Source organism: Xenopus laevis, chromosome 6L, assembly GCF_017654675.1.
Source record: "Xenopus laevis strain J_2021 chromosome 6L, Xenopus_laevis_v10.1, whole genome shotgun sequence".
In the NCBI taxonomy this organism is placed as follows: Eukaryota; Metazoa; Chordata; class Amphibia; order Anura; family Pipidae; genus Xenopus; species Xenopus laevis.
Window position 1 is genome coordinate 149,457,413 of NC_054381.1, and position 12,606 is coordinate 149,470,018.

Sequence of the window (12,606 nt, forward strand, 5' to 3'; positions counted from 1 at the left end):
AAAAATTTTAGCAAATTTTTCGAGTTCTTTTCAGAACCAAATTTATCGAGTTATTTCAATGATAAATCGTGGATTCCAGTTTGGTCGGACTTTTTTTTCTTAAAAAATTGGATTTTGATAAATTAGAAATTTGGTCTGCGCTGAATTTCAGCAAGAATCTGAAATAATCAGGGGGTTTAGAGCGTTTTCAGGAAAAGTTAAAACATTTCTTGCATAAAACTTTTTTCGCAAAAAACTGAATTTTTCGAGTTCTTTTCCAAACCAATTTTATCTCGTTTTTTCAGTGATAAATAAGGTCAAATCATGGATTGCAGTTTTTTTCTTAAAAAATCCCCAAAAAAATGGATTTTAATAAATTTGAAGATATCATGGTCTGCTATATATATATATATATAGTTATTTTCCAAGCCAATTTTATCTATTTTTTTTTCATTGATAGATCAGGTCAAATCGTGGATTCCAGTTTGGTCGGACTTTTTTTCTTAAAACGCACCAAAAAAATGGATTTTGATAAATTTGATGATATCATGGTCTGCGCTGAGTTTCGGCCAAAAATCTGAAATAATCAGGGGGTTTAGAGCGTTTTCAGGAAAAATTTAAGCATTTCTTGCATAAAACTTTTTTCGCAAAAAACTGCATTTTTCAAGTTCTTTTCCGAACCGATTGTATCTAGTTTTTTCATTGACAGATAAGGTCAAATCGTGGATTGCAGTTTGGTTGGACTTTTTTTCTTAAAAAATCCACAAAAATTTGGATTATAATAAATTTGAAGATATCACGGTCTGCTCTGAGTTTCGGCCAAAAATCTGAAATAATCAGGGGTTTCGATCGATTGCATGAAAAATTTGAGCGTTTCTTGCATAAAACTTTTTTCTCAAAAACACGAATTTTTCAAGTTCTTTTCCGAACCGATTGTATCTAGTTTTTTCATTGATAGATAAGGTCAAATCGTGGATTCCAGTTTGGTCAGACTTGTTTTCTTAAAAAATACCAAAAAATTGGATTTTGATAAATTTGAAGATATCATGGTCTGCGCTGAGTTTTGGCCAAAAATCTGAACTAATCAGGGGGTTTCGAGCGTTTTCACGAATAATTTGAGCGTTTCTTGCATAAAACTTTTTTTCAATGATAAATAAGGTCAAATCGTGGATTCCAGTTTGGTCAAACTTTTTTCTTAAAAAAATCAGAAAAAAATTGGATTTTAATAAATAACCCCCTTAATGTTGCCATTCACTAGCCCTGATATATACAAACCTGTGCTTGTAGCTTGAGGACAGCAAGCAGCACTGGCTCTTGGAGGATGCTGAGATTTATAGTCGGGGTCGGACTGGGGGGCAGGGGCCCACCGGGACTCCTGGTCAGGGCCCCCCTCTGGACCCCCTACTGCAACGCCACGTGTGCACAAAAGGAGCCGCACGAACGGCACCGCAAATTATTTTTCTTTTTGTAGGGTCAGGAGATCAGGAGAGGGGATCTGGCCCAGCCGGGGCACACCTGGTTTTTCCCCGATGACCTGCATGGCCAGTCCAACCCTGTTTTTAGTTTAGCAGCAACTATGTTATTAAACTATTCCTGGTCAGATCCAAGGATTATTGGATAGCCAACTACAATAACAACATAGAAAAAGGCAGAGAAAAGGAAAATAGCAGTGGAAAGGCTCAGTGTTGATCAAAGTGCTCCTGATAATTCTCAGATACAGTGGCAGTTCCACAGGGCCTCTCTGCTTTTGGCTGGAAGACACATTAAGAGGGTGGAGGTATTAAAGAAAACTAGAGAACTTCCTATTGCACCTAAATATTTTCTGAAAAGTTCTCATGGTCCCCCCCCTAAAAATGGGGGTCAGAAGGGAGGCTGTTAGGGGCCCACTCTTAGTGAGTAACCCAGGGTATCACAGCAGTCTAGATTAGTGGGCAATAAGAAGGGAAGCTGTGCCTTGAAGTGGAAGGGGTTTGGGCAGATCAGAGGTGGGTTTGGGTGTAAAGAAGTGTGACTTGGGTTGGATCAGGGCCTGTCCTGTTTTTTATAAACTTGAATCACATCCCACCCTAGGAAACCAGGCAGACAGACCCAACTAATGATCATTCGAGATGATACAACCTCTTTATGTTGCATTCATTTGAGTGAATATTATAAAATATTAATAGAATCCCTTCTATTAATATTTTATAATATTCACTCAAATGAATGCAATTGGCTACAACTCCATTGTCACAGAACGTGAGCCTTCAGCAACGGGAATCTAATGTCCCTCTAAGGCTTATTATTTGGCCAGGAAATGCCCATTGAACTAAGTCAACATTGTGTGTAAACGGAATCCTTTTTGCCAGGCCCAGTGGATATGAAGGAGTTAAGTGACTCAGCGCAGCATTTGTCAGTTGATTTATGAAGGCAGAGAGAGAATATTAGAAAATATGCACATCGTGTGCTTCTATATATAAAGTGCTTCAGGACAACACACGATGCATTGCCCTTGTTTGATTTTTTTTGCATCTGGTGGTTCTCTCCTTTGAGTTTCCTGATTGGCTGAAACTGAAGTCCCCGCACCAAACTTCCATCCAACACTTTGCAGCCTGCAGATCCATCTATCTATGGGTTACTGTATCTTTATAGACGTCTTGTAGATCCACGTGCCCATTCTTTATTCTCATGCCACCAAGCCAAGCCTTGTGATTTTAGCCGACAGAAACGAGTGGATGATGAAGACTATGGGCTTTGGGCAACAATGGAGATCCAGTTGCTGTAAAGAAAAAAGGATATCATTGAAATATATAATTCTCTGCATCAAACCCCATGTAAAAACTAGGGATACACCAAATCCACTATTTGGGATTCGGCCGAATCTTTCACAAAAGTGGTTGGGCACACCTGCTTTTGAATGCTGTCCTTACTGTGGGTATAGATTAAGGACAGATATGAAAATGACAATTTTGAGGTCAGGAGGGAACCTATCTTACAGGTCAAGGATATTCTTACAGAAGGAACCCAGGACTTACCAATTCTCCCTCTTTTCCCCCGAAATCTAAATAGAGCATCTTAACTCCATCGTCAGATGACATTTTCAGTTTTTCATAGGGGAACTGTACCAGGGGTCGCGAATAGGTCCCATCCAAGGCTTCAGAGGTCAGTGAGAATCCATGATCATAATTTATAACCAATCGACACTCATTATTCTTGTAAGTGCACGCTGAAAGAAACAGAAAAGCGAGGAGGTATTAAAGCCAATGTAAAAGCCCACGTGACTTCATTATACTGAATCTCTTATAAGTTGGTAGGAGAATCTCTTCCAATGAGAAGGCTGCTAATCACAGAGTGAAGAATAATGTGAGACCAAATGCTGCGCTATTTCTCATGGTAAACGTAACTTCATATCTTTTTAAATTTGCCCCGTGTCTTTTCTTAAACAAGTTGAAAGTTGTGTCATGTTACTGTTGGCTCCTCATCCAAAACAAAACTTGCAATACAAACATTCACCACTGGATGGCATAATGTATTTGTCTCAAAATGCTCATTTACAAACACAAGGGCGACAATATGCAATTTAAACTGTATTGACTCGTGCCTCTACACACTCCACTGAGAGTCTATATGCATGTTCATGATGGTGATTTGCCCTTTAAGCTGCAAGTCACAGTGTCCCCATCTTAAACTGTTACAATTGTATTTTTACTTATCTTAAATCATACCTCCCAACTGTCCCTTTTTCAAAGGGGCATTCCCTCTTTTGACAGCTCAACCCGCAGTCCCTCATTTGTGCTGGAAAGTCCCTATTTTCTCTGCACTGAACAGCCAGAAAAAGAAACAGTTTCTCACTTAATTGGCTTTTAGCAGAGATCACAGAACAGCTAACAGGTGCAAATAAGATACTTTGTAACCATTTTGAGACACAAAAAAACAGTTTAGATAAGGAGAAATATTTTCAAACTTTCATAACCTGCCAAATTATGTAAAATGAACATGGTAATTAGGGGGTGTGGCCACAGAAAGGGTGTGGTCAACAATTTCCGTTGCGCTATGTGCGAAAACATTTTTTGTCCCTCTTTATACTTCCAAAATGTTGGGAGGTATGCTTAAATTGTTACAAAAGTGCAGCTGCCATGTATTCTGGGCTCTCTGCCAAAAGCCAATGAAGTTTTAGAACTTTGTATCTTTTTTGTGGCAGTCGGGACATTTCAGTAACAATCCGGGACTGCAGGTTGAGATGTCAAAATCGGGACTGTCCCATTAAAAATGGGACAGCTGGGATGTATGTGCCTGTGTGTGCCCTGCTCTGCCTGTGGAACATAAGCCTGGTAGTTTGCATTTGCATTTGAAAATTGTTGATAGGGGCCCCTAAAGTGTTTATTTTTAAGTAAACCTTAAAAATAAGTGAGAGCAGTAGAATTAATGAGGGTGCTGTTTTAAACACTTTTGCAATGTACATTCATTATTTATTTATTTAAAAAATAATTTATTTTATTTTAATAAAGATTACATGTACTGTTAACATCAGTGAATTTAGTTACAACAGCACCACCTGCTGGTCATTTTCTGACCAGTCTGACCACCAAGTAGTCAAGGAAGTTGTCAGGAGAAAGAAAGAGGCTGCTCTGATGTCCTTCTGGTTAGGAAAGATTTGAGAAAGGTTTCTATTTTTACATTCAGTTATTTTTAAGGTTTACTTATCCTTTAATCATGTGCTAGGGGTGCCATATTATCCACAGGGGAGGATGATCACATATTAGTGATATCCCTGCAGTGAGCACCAACCATTTAATTTTTTTGCTGTGCTACCACCATTAATGTGGGTGTGGTCTTGTGCTAACATGGGTGTGGTTTAAAGTGGGTGTGGCTTAAAACAGGGAGTGGCTAACACTGGCTTCCATTATCAGCCCTCCAACATGTAGGCCACAATAATTCCAGTCCTCGGTAGCACAGAATTTGGACAGCACTGTCTTAGCGGATTGTGCCTACACACACAGTGAATTATTGATAAAATGCTCATTAGTGTGTAGGAAGTGACCCCACTCGCTACTACATTGGTAGATAATTGTGGTGCATTTTTTTACGTTCTCGGAAAACAATATATTGTGGGTTAAAAACATGGCCTAGTTTTGCACCAGTTTAGCAAATGAGCCTTGCTTATAACAGTGCATAGTGTTAAAAACACTGATAAAAAAAAAAAAAAAAAAAAAAAAAATATATATATATATATATATACAGTATATACAGGGATGGATCAGTTATCCGGAAACCCCTTATTTATTGATTACATGATTTTCTAGTAGACTTAAGGTTTAAAGATCTAAACTATTGAAAGATCCCTTATTTGGAAAACACCAGGTCCTGAGTATTCTGGATAACAGGTCCGTACCTGTAAGAAGGAACATTTTCTGTCCTGGTTACATCAGAACACACTTAAAGGATAAGTAAACCCTAAAAATAAGTGAATGTAAAATTGATGAGGGGGCTATTCTAATAACTTTTGCAATGTACATTCGTTATTTTTTTTTTTTTAATTCCAAGATATTAAAGGTTACATGTACTGTTAACATCAATGAATTTGTTACAGCAGCGCCACCTGCTGGTCATTTTCTGACCAGTCTGACCACCAAGTAGTCAAGGAAGTTGTCAGGAGAAAGAAAGAGGCTGTTTTTCTGGTTAGGAAAGATTTGAGAAGGATTTCTAATTTTTTTCCTTACCATCAGAGCAGCCTCTTTCTTTCTTGGAATTAAAAAAAAAATAATGAATGTACATTGCAAAAGTGCTTAGAAGAGCACCCTCATCAATTTTACATTTACTTATTTTCAAGGTTTACTTATCCTTTACAATCTGCTTACAGTAAAACTATACCCCTCAAACAATGTACCGTATATACTCGAGTATAAGCCAAGTTTTTCAGCCCCCAAAATATGCTGAAAAACTCTACCTTGGCTTATACGCGGGTCAATCACAAAAACGGTCGCCGGCACCTAAGAATAGTCGCCGGCGTCCAAGAATAGTCGCCGGCGTCCAAGAATAGTCTCCAAGAATATTCGCCGGCGTCCAAGAATGGTCGCCGGCATCCAAAAACGAGATGCCGGCACCTCCAATGGGAGCAGAAACCCTCAATTTTTTGATTGAAACTTACCAGAAGCTGCTGCATTTATCACCCTCGGCTTATACTCGAGTCAATAAGCTTTCCCAGTTTTTGGAGGTAAAATAAGGTACCTCGGCTTATACTCGGGACGGCTTATACTCGAGTATATACGGTAGGTCTCTATAAAAAGGCATTGCACAAAAGCAGCTCATATATAAAACCCTGCTTCATAATAATATACTTTTTTAGAAGTATGTGCCATTGGATAATCATAAATTGAAAATTACCATTATAAAAAATAAGGGCCGTCCCCTGGGATCGTACGATTCACTGTGCACACAAACAAACCAAACAAACCATACTTGTTAGGTCACATGAGCCAATTAACATACAGAGTTGTGTCTTTTGCTTCCTCACTTCTTCCTGTTACAGTTAGAGTTGTAGTATTTCTGGTCAGGTGATCTCTGAGGCAGCACACAGACCATCACAAAATGGTGGTTCAAGGCAAGAGATGTAAAAGGGCAATATTTACTTAAATATATATTCCAGTTTGATAAGATTTTTTAATATGCCACTTAATATGATATCAACTATTTGTTGCTTTAGTATTTATGTTGGGGGTATAGTTTTCCTTTAAATCATTGAAGCAGGAGAGAGGACCCGTGCCAAGGTGGTACTTACGAGTCGAAATCTCTTTAATGAGCTCAGCAGAGTGGTGACTGCCCTGTACTATAGACCTGGTCCAGAGGGAGAGATCCCTGTTGGTCTCGGCTCTGAAGAAATGGGTCTCAATTCCTTGTCTCGACCCTGTCCGTGTAGCAAATGAGAACTCTGTGCCAGGAAGGGAAGAGATTTTGCCAGGACCCGAATGGACCAGCCTGAAAAAAAATAAAACTGGATATACTGTAGTTCTAATATACACAAATTCAGTGCTGTAATCAGGATAGCAATAATAGACATATTACAGGTTTGCACACAAGCATCTTGTAGCTCACGTTTAACTGCAACCTAGCGGGAGAGATTTCAGTACAAATTAAAGGGGTTGTCCACCTTTGAGTTTACTTTTAGGGGGTTATTTATTAAACGACGAGTTGTGAAAGCTCAAGTTTTTTTGACTAGAAAACGTGAATTTTTAGAGGAAAAAAAAAACTAGTATTGTTTGAGATTTATTATTCCCCCGGCGCTGCAAAAAGTCCAAGAGGCAGAAGTGGCTAACGCTATCGACTTTTCGCCAGCATTACGACCCGCAGGGGACATCGTCAATTCACTAACAGGCGGAGGCACCAATTCGCTAGCGAAAGAGGCCGCCGCTACCGTTCATTTGCACTCGCTATGGCGAACGATCGTTACTCCGCAAATTCACTAAAGTGCGGATTTTACTGAACGTTACGCTAGAGTTGCCTTCGTCACCTCAGACCAGGTGAAGTACTAAAAAGCAGCCGGATCTTCCTTAATCTTCTTTCACTTACATCATATCCTGTGAGCCGAAAATGTATTAAAGTTCAAAAAACGCTGTCGACTTTTCCTTTTTTTAAGCGGGATTGGCTGCAAAAGTCCTAACAGACTTTTTTTGGGTAACCAGTTTTCTCCAGACATTTCATAACATACGGAACATTCATTTTACAGTGGGCTCATGTGTAGGGCATTATATTAACGTTTCTGGAAAACGGCTAAATTCGATTTTTCGCTCGTTTTTGTTGACTTTTTCACAATCTGAATAAATTACGTTTTTTTTAAATGAATAAGATAAGATCGAGCATGGGAGTTTGACTGTGTTTTTTTTTTTAAATAAATATGAGATAAATTCATATTTTAGTAAATAACCCCATTAGTAAAATGTAGAGAGTAATATTCTGAGACAATTTGCAATTGGTTTCCATTTTTATAATGTATGGTTTTTGACTTCTTTAACTTTTCATTTAGCAGCTCTCCAATTTGCAATTGTTTAGCCATCTCGTTACTAGGGTGCAAATTACCCTAGCAACCTTGCATGAGAGAATAAGAGACTGGAATATGAATAGGAGAGAGCTTCAATAGAAAGATGGGTAATAAGAAGTAGCAATAACAATAAATGTGTAGCCTTACAGAGCATTTGTTTTTTTAGATGAGATCAGAAGAAGGAGGCGAATAATTAAAAAACTATAAAGAATAAATATTGAAAAGTTGTTTAGAACTGGCCATTCTATATTAAATGTGAACTTCTCCTTTACAGTCTGTGTGGCATAGGGTTGCCACTAGTGATGGCGTGAATTTGCAGCGAATTTCCGCGTTTCACCGCCGGTGAATTAATTTGCGAAACTCCTGCGAAAAAAGTTGCTCACGTCGAAATCTATGTGCGTCAACACTATACGGGCGCCCATTGACTTTAACGCCGGCTTGAAAATTGTCAACTTTTGAGTTTCACAAATTTTTTGCCATTTCGCGGAATTTTTAGCCGTTTCACGAATTACGCGGGAGATTCACCCATCACTAGTTGCCACCTTTTCTTCCTTTGGAATCCAGGCAGGGGGCGGTACCAGTGATGTCAGAGGTGTGGCTGATGATGTGAGGGGAAGGGCCAGTGATATGAAGGGGCAGGCTAATGACGTGGCGGCCCTTGATTGCCCAAATTGATCAGGAAGCAGGGAACAGGCTTGCCCGGTTTTCATACTTCTGAACACCAGGCAGGTATTTTCGAACCGGACAGCGGGTGTAAAAACCTGACTGTCAGTTCAAGACCAGGCAAGCGGCAACCCTCGCTGTGGCATGTGCCATAAAAACAAGCTGAAGCCAGTCTGCTATAGAAACAATGAGATACTGAAACTGCAAGAAATGAAGCAGAATGTTCCATAGCACAGGTAAGGTGAACATGACATATATAAAGGAAAGTAGGCTTTTTCATTATTTGGTGCCACTGTCCCTTTAATAAACATCAAAGAGCATTAACTGGATCACTGATTGATTTGGAAAACAATAAATAATGGAAGCACTGCAGATCATCATCTCTCCAATCCCAATAACACTAGCCTAGTTAATGGGCATTGCAGAATGAAAGGGGACATTATACAGATCAGTTATCGATTCTGAACGCAATGAATATTTTATTATAATGTTCCTAGTCGTATCCCCAGAGTGGTCTCATTCGAAACTATTGATGGGTAAAGCTGGCCCACTGTTCTCCCATAACTGCTCCCATTTGTTCTTTATTATTGCTGAGCAGATAAAAACGAGTGTAGCGAATCACCTCTTGTTATAATGGGAAATAACAGTCAAGCATGGAAATCTGGAATTTCTTAAATAGGAAAAAAATGCAAATAGCTGAAAAATGCCTTTTTAAACTCAAATTTGTGCATTAAAGTGACAGTTGCTATGCGCCTGTATGGCACCTAGCGATTTCTCTGTCTTCCATGTGTGACTGCTGGTTTGCACCATGAAAGGAAAAATAAGCAACTGTCAGCTGTCATTCTAAGACACGTAGCAGATCCAGGAGGTACATAAGATCTATACGAGGTTATGTAATTAAAGCCACTAAGTTTGCCCAGGGGCAGTAACCTATAGCAACCAATCAGCGGGTAGAATTTCCTGGTCACATTTTTAAAAGCAAACATTTTATTGGTTGCTATGGGTTACTGCTCCTTGGAAAGCTAAGTGCCTTTTATTACATATGGGGGGATAGTGTAGAACAGTGCTGTCCAGAATTTTTCCAAACGACATGGTGGAGGGCCGATAACGGAAGCCAGTGTTAGCCACTCCCTGTTTTTAGACCACACCCACTTTAAACTACACCCATGTTACCACAAGACCATGGCCACATTAATAGCACACCAAAAAACCAGATGGTTGGTGCTCACTGCAGGGATCAGGGCTGGAACTAGGGGTAGGCAGAATAGGTGGCTGTCTAGGGCGCCATCATTGAGGGGCGCTTTTTTTTTTGAAGCGTTTATTTAATAATTTGTTTCAGTAATCATGGTTACCCAGTTGGGTGGAATCCATCTCCTTCCCCTTCTCCCTCTTGCCGGCAAGTAATAGCTCCTTCTGTGCGGTGCAGCGCGATGTGCGTATACGCATCAATGACGTCCCTGATGTGTTGGGTGACAGAGAGAGGCAGAGAGCTGGGGGGCTGCTTGGTGTGACTCTCGCTGCTCTCAGACTTGCACAGTTACACTGAACTCAAGACTTTCTTTCTATTACTGTAAAGTGTGAAGCTTCCTGCTGGAACAGCCAGGTACAGATTTGGGGCCCATATGTTTGCTGTTGCTGCTGGGCGCTGGCACAGCTACATAAATACTTGGGGGCAATATGATGTGATCAGATTTATTTTTGGCTGCTGCTGACACAGGTAAAGATTGGGGGCAATATGATGGCTGCTGTATGATGGATGGCTGCTGAGCTTGCTGGTACAGGTACAGGGGGCAGTAATATAAATGAAAAAGTGTTGTGCATTTTCTTGCTCTCTTTATTTTAAAACTATCATGGTAAGGAGGGAAATGGTAATGCAGGACAGGGGGGCACTGAGTGAAGCTCTTTCCTAGGGTGCGGAACTAACTTGTGTCTGTCCTGGCAGGGATGTCACTCATATGGGAAAAAAGTTAAGTCATATAAGACATACCCATAAATCCATATGCCCCTGTGTATAATACAGTATCCCCAGTATATGATTAAACACCTTAGGGGCCACTAGCAATAATTTTCAAATGCTAACAAACCAAAGTATGACACACACAGGGAGCATAGGGAAGGCAGAACAGAGCAGGAGACAGGAATCAGGAGCAGTCTAATATGTACTACATACAGTGATACAGTGCTGGGGCCCCATTAGCATTTTGAATAAAGTGTGAACAGGAGAACAATGTGGCAGTTTCAGTCTGGGTCTCAGGTAGAACAGTACAGGCTTTAGGATACAAACAATAGAGGTGTCACAAGTGTGAACAATGCAGAGGATTAGTGTGAATTTGATGTTTAGACAATGCAGGGGCCAGTTAATCTCTGTAGTGATACCTTTTAAATTTTACATGTGGTAAATAGACACAGCAGAAAGACTTTTATGTGGAGGGCCACATGAGGGGGGGTCGCGGGCCGCACCGCCAGTTGGACAGCCCTGGTGTAGAAGATCAGAAAGTGTGAGTTGGTAGCAGATGGTGCTCTAATTATTAGATGACCTCACAACCCTCATTTAACAAATATTTGCCATGACAAGGACTAGCGTGAGGGATATCCAACCTTCTGGACTATATACTAAGGCAGTAATCCCCAACCTTTTTCACCTGTTAGCCACATTCAAAAGTAAGAAGGGTTGGGGAGCAACATAAGCATGACAATAGTTCCTGAGGATGGCATTGAAGGGCTGTGATTGTGACTGGCAGCCTACAGAAGGATCTATTTGGCAATACAACTGTTTTTTATACGACCAAAACTTTTCTCCAAGCCAGGAATTCAAAAATAAGCACCTGCTTTGAGGCCACTGAGAGCAACATCCAAGGGGTTGGTGAGAAACATGTTGCTCATGAGCTACTGGTTGGGGATCACTGTACTAAGGGGTTATTTACTAAAAACTTGAATTGTTCTCATATTTCTATTAAACCAAGCTCGACCAAACACCCATCCACCATTTCATCAATAAAATAACTCGAAAAAGTTGAGTCAGAGAAAGACTGGATAAAATCCAGCGAAAACCCAAATTGTACAAATTTTTAACATTTTGAATTGATTTTTTTCGGATTATCGCCTGAAAACCCATAATTTTTCCGATTATCAGACTAAAACCCAGCGCAGATCATGATATCTTCAAATTGTAAAAGGGACATCTGCCATTGACTTCTACAGGACCTACAGATGGTGGATTTTCGGATTCAGACCTTTTGCAGCTTCAGGGTATAATAAATCTCTAAAAAAAAACCTAAAAAAAATTGTGAGTTTTTGCCCATAAAACCCTGACCAGAAAAAAATCGAGGTTTAGTAAATAACCCCATAAATATTAGTGCAATATGACCACACACAAAGAAATTGTACTGACTGTATGAAGTATGGTCTGAGCACATCAGGAATGACCAATGATGTGCACCAAACCATTAGTCGTCCATGACACTTTCTGATTGATCAAAATTGGTGTGATTGTCCTGCAGTTTTATTGGCCAAACCAGTTGGTCACATACACAGATGGCCATGCAGTTTGTTTGGGGAGCAATCATCTGGCACATACTTAGGTTAGTAGGCTACCATTTGGGTCAAGAAAAGAAAAATATCCCATTATCAGTCCTCCTTAAAGATACGTGCACAGAAAGGCTTTTAAAGTTGTCCATCATCCATCGTGTTTCTGATCTGCTGGAGCACCCTGGTGAATAAACAATGTCTCCCATTTGCCTGTCAGTAGGACACACAGACTCTGCTTGGGCAGAACTCCAAGCTAATAATGCCCTGGTAAAAATGTAACCCAGATGGGAAGGTATCCCAGAACCTCAGTACTGCAAGCCAACAATACTAATCACTGTTCCAACAGCAACTTCATATTACTACTCCTATTATAGACTCTGCTTGTAGCTGTCCGTTTTTCCTTGAGCACAACTTTTCATTTG

General features: G+C 40.0%; 1 protein-coding gene across 1 annotated transcript in view; it reads right to left on the minus strand.

The window, feature by feature from the left end:
- Positions 1–491: 491 nt before the first annotated feature.
- Positions 492–12,606, minus strand: part of sntb1.L (syntrophin, beta 1 (dystrophin-associated protein A1, 59kDa, basic component 1) L homeolog) — a 107,260-nt gene continuing 95,145 nt past the window's right edge. The window contains exons 5-7 of the mRNA XM_018268238.2: positions 6,737–6,933; positions 2,994–3,184; positions 492–2,737 (exon numbers count right to left, since the gene is read on the minus strand). Of these exons, the coding sequence (XP_018123727.1) occupies positions 2,645–2,737; positions 2,994–3,184; positions 6,737–6,933 (481 nt within the window). The 3' untranslated portion in view covers positions 492–2,644. The remainder of the gene's footprint in view (positions 2,738–2,993; positions 3,185–6,736; positions 6,934–12,606) is intronic.